This window comes from Sarcophilus harrisii, chromosome 1, assembly GCF_902635505.1.
Source record: "Sarcophilus harrisii chromosome 1, mSarHar1.11, whole genome shotgun sequence".
Lineage (NCBI taxonomy): Eukaryota > Metazoa > Chordata > Mammalia > Dasyuromorphia > Dasyuridae > Sarcophilus > Sarcophilus harrisii.
The window spans coordinates 642,886,060-642,897,964 of NC_045426.1; the positions used below are offsets into that span (position 1 = coordinate 642,886,060).

The 11,905-nt window shown below is 42.9% G+C and overlaps 1 protein-coding gene across 1 annotated transcript in view; it reads left to right on the forward strand.

The window, feature by feature from the left end:
* The window catches only part of DGAT1 (diacylglycerol O-acyltransferase 1), a 35,114-nt gene extending 24,048 nt beyond the window's left edge, over positions 1 to 11,066 (forward strand). Inside the window, exons 3-17 of the mRNA XM_031947380.1 lie at positions 1,582 to 1,622; positions 1,915 to 2,000; positions 2,176 to 2,228; positions 7,770 to 7,875; positions 8,177 to 8,284; positions 8,412 to 8,486; positions 8,644 to 8,747; positions 8,841 to 8,879; positions 8,992 to 9,033; positions 9,274 to 9,318; positions 9,421 to 9,533; positions 9,615 to 9,680; positions 9,833 to 9,920; positions 10,080 to 10,142; positions 10,305 to 11,066. Of these exons, the coding sequence (XP_031803240.1) occupies positions 1,582 to 1,622; positions 1,915 to 2,000; positions 2,176 to 2,228; positions 7,770 to 7,875; positions 8,177 to 8,284; positions 8,412 to 8,486; positions 8,644 to 8,747; positions 8,841 to 8,879; positions 8,992 to 9,033; positions 9,274 to 9,318; positions 9,421 to 9,533; positions 9,615 to 9,680; positions 9,833 to 9,920; positions 10,080 to 10,142; positions 10,305 to 10,457 (1,182 nt within the window). The 3' untranslated portion in view covers positions 10,458 to 11,066. The remainder of the gene's footprint in view (positions 1 to 1,581; positions 1,623 to 1,914; positions 2,001 to 2,175; positions 2,229 to 7,769; positions 7,876 to 8,176; positions 8,285 to 8,411; positions 8,487 to 8,643; positions 8,748 to 8,840; positions 8,880 to 8,991; positions 9,034 to 9,273; positions 9,319 to 9,420; positions 9,534 to 9,614; positions 9,681 to 9,832; positions 9,921 to 10,079; positions 10,143 to 10,304) is intronic.
* Positions 11,067 to 11,905: the final 839 nt, after the last annotated feature.

Below are 11,905 nucleotides of genomic sequence, written 5' to 3' on the forward strand. Positions count from 1 at the left end.
ACTTTACAGCATTAACAATTGCCAAACCTCTTGTTCCAATTTTTCACCTCTTCCCCCCCCCCCCACCCCCTCCCCTAGATGGCAGGATGACCAGTAGATGTTAAATATATTAAAATATAAATTAGATACACAATAAGTATACCTGACCAAAACGTTATTTTGCTGTAGAAAAAGAATCAGACTCTGAAATATTGTACAATTAGCTTGTGAAGGAAATAAAAAATGCAGGTGTGCATAAATATAGGGATTGTAACCACTGTTCTTAAAGTGGGTTTTATCTAGACTACTCAGACTTCCCCTCCCTTTAAGTTGCATTGTTAGTTCTCAGCTTCAGACTAATTTCTGTCATTTGTTTTCATTTCTTGTCTTTTCCTCTATCTTCATTCTCCTACCCTAGATCTTTTTTCTTGTTCATTTTGAAACTTTATGCTTTTCACTCTTCCTTTTCCATGACCTAGCAATCTTTAAATCTTAGTTTCATTCTTTCACCAATGGTTTGTTGAATATCTATTGATTGGCCATCCCTTTCAGTTTACTTGGCCTCCAGTAAGCCTGGAGTTTCAGAATAACCCACAATTCTTTAGGGTTCCCTGGCAAACCTCAAAGTAGGCCAGATTCTGGAGTAACTCAGTTTGGCATGGCCCAGCTGCTCGACCAAAGGGACTTGGCAGGGATGGGTTGCAATAACAGGATCACCAGGCTGGCAGGGCTCATCCCACTTTAACCTCCCAATCCAGAGAGCAGCTCACTATTCCACCCTTTGCCAAAGCCCCAGGGAGAGCAAGGCCCATTGCTTACAAAGGTTAAGATACCTCTCCGACCAGGCCTGATGAGTTAGCAGAGTTTAGACAGCTGAGGCAATAGGAAAAGGAAGTTAGACTTAGCTGTTTTTTGGTGGTGCCTTTTCTGTTCCCTGGGCTTGGGAAAGGGACAGCATTTAAGTCAGGAGCCAAGCAGGCAGAAGCAGCAGCCCCAAATTATGTTGCAAATCCCATCAGGAAAGATGGAGAAGAGCATTAAGTCCAGGTCTTTTCTGAAGCTTTGAGAGTCTGTGACTCTAGAGTTTCCTAAGCGTCCTAGGTGACAGCTCAGTCGGCCTCTTGAGATGCTCCCTAATTAAGAGTAGGGTTACAGGAAATTGCTTATTAGTTTCCATTTGGGGAAAATGGCTTTGTACTGGCCTTTTATTTGTGGGAGAAGAGGGACAGGATGGCCAGAACCTCAGAATTAGATTCAGTCACAGCACTGTTTAGCTCTTTGCATTTTAATTTGATCCTCATAGCCATCCTGGGAGGTAGCTGCTGTTATTAAGACCCCATCTTACTGATCTGTCCACGATCCCATTGCTAGTGCCTGGCGCTGGATTTGAACTCTGTGTTTCTGATTCTGGGCCCAGTCCACCTAGCTGCCTCTGTAAGGCCAGGCTTCTCTGGGGTCTGAAATTTCTCTGCCTTGGATATGGTGGGTAGTTAGGTGGGTGACTGGGGAGCAAAGGGAGCCCCACAGGGCTTGGCGATGCCTCGAGTTGAGGAGGCGTGTGTCTATTCACACGCTTTTCTTCTCTTTCCTCTTCTCTTACAGATCTTGAGCAATGCTAGATTATTTTTGGAAAACATCATCAAGTGAGTGGTATTCACTATGGCCTTCCCCATACCCTTAACTGGAGAGGGGTAAAGGGTCATCCCAACTCTTGCTCCCTCTCCCCTAATGTCCTTCTCCCTTCACTCCTCCCTGTGTCAGGACCCTTAACCCTGCCTGTTTAGCCTAGGCTTGCTGGATGTGAGACTGGAATGCCAGTGTCCCCTTGTGGCAACAGGGCTCTATTGCAGCTCAGGTTTCAACTTCTTGGAGCTAAAGTTGAGAGGCCCCTACCCCAGTCCCCCAGCCCCCAATGCCCTAGATTCCTACCCTCAGGTACGGCATTCTAGTGGACCCAATCCAGGTGGTGTCGTTGTTCCTGAAGGATCCCTACAGCTGGCCCTCCTTGTGCCTCATTATAGGTGAGCTTGATTTGGGTGAGAAGATGTATGGAGTGGGGAGGAAGGGCAGAAGTGGGACCAGGCCTCTGGGAGAGACAGGAGGAGACCACCTAATAACAGGCTTAGTCCTTCCTCCCAAAGGCTTTTCCTGATGAAGCTTCAGTAATTCCCAAAGCTGTTTGATTTCTTTTTTCAGTAGCCAATGGGTTTGCATTAGCTGCCTTCCAGGTGGAGAAGCGTCTGGCTGTGGTGAGTGTCTCTTCTTATTCCTGTTGCATACACATACATCTGCATCAAGAAGGTACAAGTTTGACTACTAGTCTGGAATATTCCAAATTATTTCCATTGGCAATGAGGAAGACAAATGCTACCCTTTTTTTTTTTTTTTTTTTTTGCTGAGGAAATCGGGGTTACGTGACTTGCCCAGGGTCACCCAGTCAGAAAGTATTAAGTGTCTGAGGTCAGATTTGAACTCAGATCCTCCTGACTTCAGGGCTGGTGTTTCATCCACTGCGCCACCTACCTGCCTCTTGACAGTGCTACCTTAACCATGTTTCCTTAGTACCGTCCCTCTCCTCGCCCCTCAGTCCTCATTCTATCTCAAATACTCATCAACTTTGTCATAGTGTTTCATACTCTACTAATAGCTGTTTCCATCTTTCCCCAAATATATGTTGCCTTCCCTCTATAAACACACATTGTTTGCTCCTATAGAGTAAGGCTTATGTAAGATCTAGGGAGCTCCTGATTTAATGGTTCATGTGTAGGGTAGGAAGTATACTTTGGGGAGTTTTCAGTAAGGCTTCTGTGGAATAACAAGAAAGGATTATTTCTCCAAGTTCTGAGGAAGGAGAGGTAATCAAGGAGGATGTATGGGGACCATGATTCTGAGCAGGGTTTTGAGGTACAGATTTCAGGTTGGGATTTCAGGCACAGATGACATTGTGTGGTGGTAAACCATGGAAATTGTTGGAGAAATAGAAAGAGGCATTGTGGTGTTATAATTACTGTTTTTAAATATCTGAAGAATTATTATGACAGTGACAATTTAAATTTGTTCTTTGTGTCTCTAGGGCAGAGTAGGAATAATAAGTAGAAATTACAGGGAATTGGATTTTTACTTTTTAATTTTTTTTCCTGTTACATTGTAAATTATGAACTATCTCCCTCACACCACCCCACACTAGAGAAGGCTACATTTGACACAGATGAACAAATAAATATACTTAATATAAACATACATACATAAACACACATATATATGGTTGGATATATATAAATCTTAATATGAATACTTTTTGTCAGTTCTTTCTCTGGAAGTGAAATATATACACAAACACACACACATATATGATTATATATGTGTTAGACCCCCCCCCCAGTAGGGGGGAATCTAACAACAAAATGGGGGAATACTTGTGATGAGGCTATCAGGGAAAGTTTTATCAGAGAGGTGACCATAAAGCAGAAATGTCTGACAAGGAAGATTGAGGAAGGGATTATATTCCAGGACAGGGTAAAACTTGTGCAAATGAATGTAGGGGAAAGGGTGAGGGAATAAGCATTTATATAGTGCCTAGTATGTCCAAAGAACCATACTAAATGCTTTTTACAGCTATCTCATTTGATTCTCACAGCTACCCTGAGAGATAGTGCTGTTGTACAGTTGAGGAAACTGAGGCAAACAAGTTAGGTGACTTGTTCAAGTTCATACAGCTAGTAAGAGTGTAATTCTGGGTTTGAATTCAAGTCTTTCCAACTCCAGGTCCAGTGCTCCTATCTCTATAATATAGGGAGCACACTGGTGCCTTGGTTGCTGTATGAAAGTTATAATAGAGAGGAGATAGACCAATTAAGAATTAGGTGATAAGGTAAGCTGAAGAGAAGGCCTGAACTGGGGACAAATGAAAGTTATGGGGTGGGGGTGGGAGCTCTTGGGGGTTGGTGTCAGCAAGGGAAAAGGAAAAGTTGAAATTAGACTGAAGTTGAAAACCTGTGTGATTGGGAGAAGGCTGAAGCAAAAAATTGGGAAAAGGAAGGAGGGATTATGAGGGCAAGCTCAATATTGTTGAGCTCAATATATCAATGGTCAAAGTGTTTACTAGGTAGCTGGATGTTGGGCTTTAGGGGAGAAATTAGGGTTAGATATATCAAATCAAAAGTTATTCTCATAGAGATAATTGCACCCATGGGAGCTGGTGAACTTCATAGAGAAGGAAGAGAATAGAGGGGTTCAAGGTAGAACCTTGAAGAATATTTACACTTAGAATGGGAGCTGAATGATCTACTAAGAAGAATGATAAAGGCAGGAGAAAGATCAGGGGAGATAAGTGTCACAGAAGTCAAAGTAGTAGATAATATCCAGGAGGTATAGACTGTATCAAAAGTTACAGGAGAGCCAAGGAAGACGAGGACTGAGAAGAGTCTACCTAATTTAGCCCTTGAGATTAGGGGTTACCATTTGTGAAAGTGGTTGGAGAAGATGATTGATAAGTATATGCTATTTTCCTAGGTTTTGGCAGTGAAAGGAAGTTGAGATAGAGAATGTTAGCTTCAGGGGATGGCAGGGTTAGGAGAAAATCTTTTAAAATGAGGTATATGGGGCATATAGAGGGCGAAGTGGATAAGAGCATCCTGGAGTCAGGAGGACCTGAGTTCATATTTAGCACTTAGCTGTATGACCCTGAGCAATTCACTTAACCCCAATTGTCTCTAAAAAAAAAAAAAAATGAAAATAAAAACGTGATGGGAAGCAATAGGGAGATACTACAGAAAGAGGGGGAATGATTCTTGGGAAAAGCTCCTAAAGGATAAGGACAAGGATACAAGCTATGAGACTAGACCAAAAGAAAAGATTTCATAATAAAAAAAAATTGATTTAAAAAAAAAACAGTGTAGCAAGTATGTTTGCTAAAATGAGGATTTGGGAACTTGAGGAAATTTGGAACAATTACTGTGAGGAGTTGTGATTTTCAATCTGGAAAGACTAAAAGGATTCCTATTAGCAGCTAGGTTTTGTAGTGAAGAGAGTGCTGGGCTTCATAAAAACTCATCTTCCTGAATTTAACTTTAGCCTCAGATACTTATTAGCTGTGTGATCTTGGGCAAGCTATTTAATCCTTTTTGCCTCAGTTTCCTCAACTATAAAATAAGCTGGAGAAGGAAATGGAGAAGGAAACCACTCCAGTATCTTTGCCAAGAAAACTCCAAAAAGAAACACACAAAAAGTTGGACACAACTGAAAAAGGACTATAAACAGCAACAAAAATTAGTGAGATCCCAGTTGAGACTAGATAAGATAAAAAGAATTCATGAAATGGGGTATAGGCTGGGACTATGTTCTTAGGTTACTTCTAGTTCTATAAGCTATGAGGAACTCATCTTGGCAGGATTGTAGAAAAGCAACTTAAAGAGTCAACACTTTAGCAAGATGTATTTGACAGTCTGTGTAGGGTGAACTGAAGATAAGGAAGCTAGAAAATTAGAGGTAGGGAGACTAGGAACTTGTTTTAGCTGTTTAGGGTTGAGGTTTTAGGTCTAGAGTAAGGCACTGGCTGCAGGAATGAAGAGTGTTCTGCTCCAGAGAACAGAATTAGAGAATTTGAGATTTGGAAGGGATGTTAGTGGCTGCTAATTTCAACCCTTACATAAAAGAAATCCTTGCTGTAACATACCTGACAAGTGGTTGTTCATCCTCCTCTTGAAGACTTTTAAACAGGGAGGAGTCTACCACCTCTAGAAACAGTTCATTACTATTGCAAATAGCTCTAATTGTTAAGAAATTTTTTTATGAAATCAAACCTAAATTAAAATTAGGAATTAGGAAAAAAATTGCCTCTCTGCAATGTCTTATCCATTATTCCTGGTTTAGCCCTTTGGGCCAAACAAAACAATCATAATATCCTCCTCTAGGTGGCAGTTTTCAAATACTCGGAAGACAGCTATCTTATCTCCCCAAATCAGGGGTCCTCAAACTTTTTAAACAGGGGGCCAGTTCACTGTCTCTCAGACTGTTGGAGGGCCAGGCTATAGTAAAAACAAAAACTTTGTTTTGTGAGTCTTTAAATAAACTTCATAGCCTTGGGTGAGGGAGATAAATGTCCTCAGCTGCCACATCTGATTCGTGGGCCCTAGTTTGAGGACCCCTGCTCCAGATTCTTCCACTGAGTCAGATTCAGATCCTTTCACTATCCTGATTCCCTTCTTTTAGACAATCTTTAGCTTATCAGTGCCTTTCTTTAACTGTTCTGTGTAGAGAACTGGCCCCAGATCTCCAGATAGTCTGACAAGGCAGAAGATGATGGGAAAAATTCCTGAAAGCCATTCTTAATGTAGCTGAATATTACATTAACTTTTACTTGCTAATTCATCCTGAGCTTTAAGTTTACCAAAAATCCCCAGGTCTTTTTCAGAATAACCCATGCCTCCCCATCTTGTACCTTTTTTTTTTTTTTAACCTACGTACAAGACTTTAAAAATTCCTATTGAATTCTACCTTATTAAATTCAAGCTCCAGTGATCTCTCCTAGCAATTCTTAGCCTGGAATTTGTGAATTTGTTTTGTTGTTGTTTATATTTTGATAACTGTCAATATAATTGACTTCTTTTGTAATTTTATGTATTTTACTTTATTCATTTAAAACATTATTCCAAGAAGGGATCTTAATGCTTCACTAGGCTGCCCAAGGAATCCATGACACCAAGAAGATGTGTTCTAACCTGTCAAAGTCCTTTTGGATCCTGTCTCTGTCAGGCATTGTTAGCTCTCCTTTTTAGGTCATTTTTAGATTTAATAAACATCTCATCCAATATGCCATTGATAAAATTGTTAAACAGTATAGAGCTAATCAAAGATTCCAGGGTACTGTACTACAGACCTCCTGCTATGCTGACATTGAAGTATTAGCAATTACTTTTTGAGTTTGGCCATCTAATCAGTTCTGACTCTTACATTAACAAGTATAGGAGTATTAGGGGGGAAATGAAGCGCAATGGCTTTTTTTGGGATAATTTTGTTTCCAATTGCAGGTAAAAACAATATTTAACACTCATTTTTAAAAAATTTTGAGTTCTAATTTTTTTCTCTGCTCCCTTCTTTCCTCTCCTTGAGATGGTAAGCAATTTGACACAGCTATATGTATATATAGTCATGCAAAACATTTCCATATAATTCATGGTGCAAAAGAAAATATTTAACCAAAAAAATCATGAAAAAAATTAAAGTGAAAAAAAGTATGCTTCAATCAATATTCAGACTGCTTCAGTTCTTCTCTGGAGGTGGATGCCATTTTTAATTGAATTCTTCAGAGTTGTCTTAGATCATTGTAATGCTGAAAATAGATTAGTCATTCATGGCTTTTCATTGAACAGTATTGTTGTTAATGTGTGATGTTCTCCTGGTTTTTCTCACTTTAGTCTGCAGTAGTTCATAAAAGCATAAAACCTGGTGGAGGTTTTGAAGAAGATGGTACCACAAACTGATAATGAAGTTAGTGACAGGAGTAAGTTTGAGCAGGAAGGGAAGATGAAGACAGTGTGAATGTTCGGCAGGATTGGAGATGCAGGATTAGAGCTCAGACGAAGGCTAAGGGCTAAAGGTTTACATTTAAGGATCATCTGCACAGACATGATACTTGGAGCCCAGAAAGTAAATGAGCTTGTTCTAGAAAGAAATATATTAGGGAAAAGAGAACTTAGCTCAGGGAACGATCACATGTAGAGGCAATAACAGGAAGAAGAGCAGAGTTGTGAGAGTGTTGAGAGTTTGACTCTTTCCATTTTTCCTTCCAGGGTGCTATCACAGAGCGGGTAGGGCTCCTGCTGCACATGGCCAATCTGGTCACCATGCTCTGCTTTCCTGCAGCTGTGGTCTTTATGGTCAAATCTATTACACCAGGTACCCCTTACCACTACATTTCACACTTTTATATTTCCTGGGCCCCACATTTCACCCTCTAGGCTCTGGATTTTTGTCTCCTATCCACGTGCCTAGCTTTGCCTCGGGTTCCTAAATTGGGACAGTCCTTCTGGTAGGCTTTCCTGCCTCTCCAAATCATGGGAGAATGGAGTTAAGAATATTTCCTGAGCCTTGCTTGGTCCCTGTTATGCTGCTTTTCCTCTGTCTAGAGTTGAAATAAGGCTTTTTCCCCCATGGAACAAGACCAGGCAAGCTAAGACTCTTTCTTCTCTTCCAACAGTGGGCTCAGTGTTTGCTCTGGGTGCCTACACTGTCCTTTTCCTCAAGATGTTCTCCTACTATCATGTCAACCTGTGGTGCAGGCAGTACAGGGCCAAGAACCAAGCAGGTAAGGAGGTCAGGAAGTAGCCAGGAAGGATTAAAAAAGCTTGATATCCCAGCCTTGCTGAGGCCTTGGGGATCAGAGTCATCAAACCTGCCCTCCATTTCTCATAATGATTCTTTTGGGATTGCAGCCTCAGGAACCAAAAAGGCCAATGGGGATGTGGTATCCAGTGGGGTGAAGTACCCTGCTAATTTGACTTACCGAGGTAAGCCTGAAAAGAGGAGGGGGTAAATTGGATCACCCCTTTCCCCCCACCCTTTGAGCCTCTGAAGAATAATTGGGAAAAGCCAGTTTGGTAGGGCTATACTTTGGAGGTGATGAGGGTCTAGTATTTGTGCCTTCTCCTTTCTTCCTCTTTATAGATCTGTACTACTTCCTGTTTGCCCCCACTCTCTGCTATGAGCTCAACTTCCCTCGATCCCCCCGGATCCGGAAACGCTTCCTGTTACGCAGGCTCTTTGAGATGGTAAGGGAGGGACCCTTTGGTTTAATAAGGACCTTGGGGTACAGAATTATTGTCATTTCCTGTTCTCTGACTATCTGCCTCTTTTTTCCCTAGCTCTTCTTCACTCAGCTACTGGTGGGGCTCATCCAGCAGGTATGGGAAGATAGATGGAGTTTGGGGCTGGAGGAGCACTCAACCTGGTGGAGGGGTTCTCTCATAGGATCTCTTAGGGCTTGATAGGTATAAAACTTCTCCCCTTTTTCAGTGGATGGTCCCCACCATTCAGAACTCCATGAAGCCATTCAAGGTGAGAGATAATTGGGGTATCTGGTATGTGTGTGGAAGGGAAAACAGTCTCTGTGGCTGAGAGTGGTGAAGTTCAGTGGATGGGGAGATGGGAATTTCTGCTTTTATTAGATGGAGGAGACGACAAGAATTTCTATTTAAGTATTTTCTGGGGGGAGATGGCAGTGAGGAATGTTATTCTTCCTGCTCCCCCTTCCCTCCAATATGCTGAAAAGATAAGGTTGATCCCTATCATTCCTAGGATATGGACTATTCCCGTATCATCGAACGGCTTTTGAAATTAGCAGTAAGTGTTATATGGCCCTTGCGGGGAACGAGAAGGGGGAACAAGCAGGTCATGGAGTCTGGCTCAGAGAGCCCCTCATTGACTGCATCCCTTCCTCCTCAGGTGCCCAACCACTTTATCTGGCTCATTTTTTTCTATTGGTTCTTCCACTCCTGCCTCAATGTTGTGGCTGAACTCATGCAGTTTGGTGACCGAGAGTTCTACAGAGACTGGTGGTGAGTGGAAGAGGTCACGGTTGGGGGGCTGGATGGGGAGCTCTGCAGGGACTGGCACCTGACAATGCTGTGCTTCCACAGGAACTCAGAGTCAATCATTTACTTTTGGCAGAACTGGAATATTCCTGTCCACAAATGGTGCATCAGGTGGGGATCTGGGCAGGCTTGGGGAAGGGGTTTTTTCAAAACCTGGACTGTATATATGGGAGGAAAGGGTAAGAATAAAACAGAAAATTTGTTTTGTCTTTGGGCTGAACCTGAGATTCAGGGAATAACTCTTTCTTTCTCCTCCTTGTTAGACACTTCTACAAACCAGTGTTAAAAATGGGCGTCAATAGGTGGATGGCTAAGATTGGTGTGTTCCTGGCTTCAGCCTTTTTTCATGAGGTTAGTTTACTCAGCAGAGGCAGCGAGAGGAATAGGAACATCTTGGGTCTCCAAGTATATGTTTCCTGTCCAGGGTCATGCTTCTTGTAGGAGCCTTGTAATAGGAAGAGACCTCAGAGCTGATCTTATAATCCATTTTCTTATCTCTCTTCCACCTAGTACCTTGTGAGTGTCCCCCTCAGGATGTTCCGGCCTTGGGCCTTCACTGGCATGATGGCACAGGTGAGATACCCTAAATATTTTCCTCATCTACTCCCATGATCTATCTCCAAATCCTCTCCCTCATCCCCTCCATTGATCCCTCCTTTCATTCCCTGACCTGGGGCTCCTGGCCTTTGGGTTCTGAGGTCAGTGATAGAATTGACCTGTTGCATGTGTCCCCAGATCCCTCTGGCCTGGCTCGTAGGCCGATTCCTCCAGGGGAACTATGGCAACGCAGCAGTGTGGTTGTCTTTGATCATCGGGCAGCCTGTGGCTGTGCTCATGTATGTCCATGACTACTACGTGCTCAACTACGAGGCCCAGCCGACCCCCTAAGCCCCAGGCCTGGCATTGTTTTGCGGAAACTGGACTTCTCCAGGAACATTAAGGGACAGGGCAGGGTGACCCCTGCTCTTACAGCTGTGTTGCAGCTACCTCCATGGCACTTTATGAAAGATTTGTCCTTTGTCTAAGGGCTTTGATTCTCCAGGTTCTGTCCTTATGAAGTGGGAATGCAGAATTTCTCCTATCCATCTCGGGTTTGCACTCTTGGGGTTCCTGTCTTGTCTCTCCCATCCCTGAGTCCTCCCTGTGAAGGGGAAAGGAGTCATCTTGTTGCTGCAGAGTGTCCCACCATGCCTCCTCTTTCCTTCTTGGGGCCCTTTTCCATGTTGGGGAGGGACAGAACCCTCTTGGCCCTATATGGGTTTGGTTTCTTCTGGCTCCCTTCCCCCTTGGTACAGGGCTGCTTTCCTCCTGGGGTTTCTGTCTACCCCCAACCCTCATTTCCCCACTGACCTCAGAATGTGTGGGCCTAAACGGCTCTGTCCCCAGCCCGAGGTGGAGGGAGTTGGGGGTCCTCTTTCCAGGACTGGTCCTGATAGTGACTTTTTAATGATTCTGCCCGTATGACCAAGTCTGTCATTAAAGCAATGTCCAAAGTGACCCCAGCTTCATTGAATCTTCAGTGGAGACAGGAAGGGAAGGGGAGGGGATGGCAGCAAATGCGTAATTGTGGGCTGGGGGAAGGGGTTGGATGTGTGTGCTGCTGAACTTTCTCTTCACCTTCACCTCTCTGGGGACTTTGGCTCAAGATACATGGTGCTCATTTCCCCTCTGAGGACCAGTTCTACCTTCCCTCCAGATTAATGTCGGGGGGGGGCGGGGAGCAGCAAGCGCTAAAGAAGCAACTTGGCTTCTCAAGAAAGGACCATTTCCTTTTTTTTGATTGGGCTAATGATTGCTCAGGGAAGTGTAGAGATATAGAAAATATGGCAATCTCTTGGGCTGTTTTTGTGGAAGATAGTGTGATGTAGGCTGAACGTACAATTAGTCAGCCTTAAAAGTCATTGAATGAGCCAACTCAGAATAGTCATTAGTGAATAGATGCCAATGAGAGGGGGGAGAGAGTGAATTCTTTCTTTAGAGTTTCCCAGTGATCCAGCCTTATCAATGCCCAGGATAAAAGCTTACATGGCCTGTTGATCAGATTTACAGATGAATGGGAAGCTGGAAGACAAAGCAAACACTTTGAAGATCTAAGTAGAACAAATAGGTTCAATCTAATGTGAAATTAAATTGGGATAAAATGTCAAGTCCTATATTTAGGTTCAAACAACTGTAAAAATGATGGGACCAGTTTAGCAATCCATGTGAACAAAATGTGGGATTTATGAGAACATAAGGAATGAGCTTTCTCTAGAATGAGTGGATTATGCAACATAAAAACTCAATTTTATCCTGGTTTAGTACTGGCATATATCAATAACAAGAGAGGTGATGAT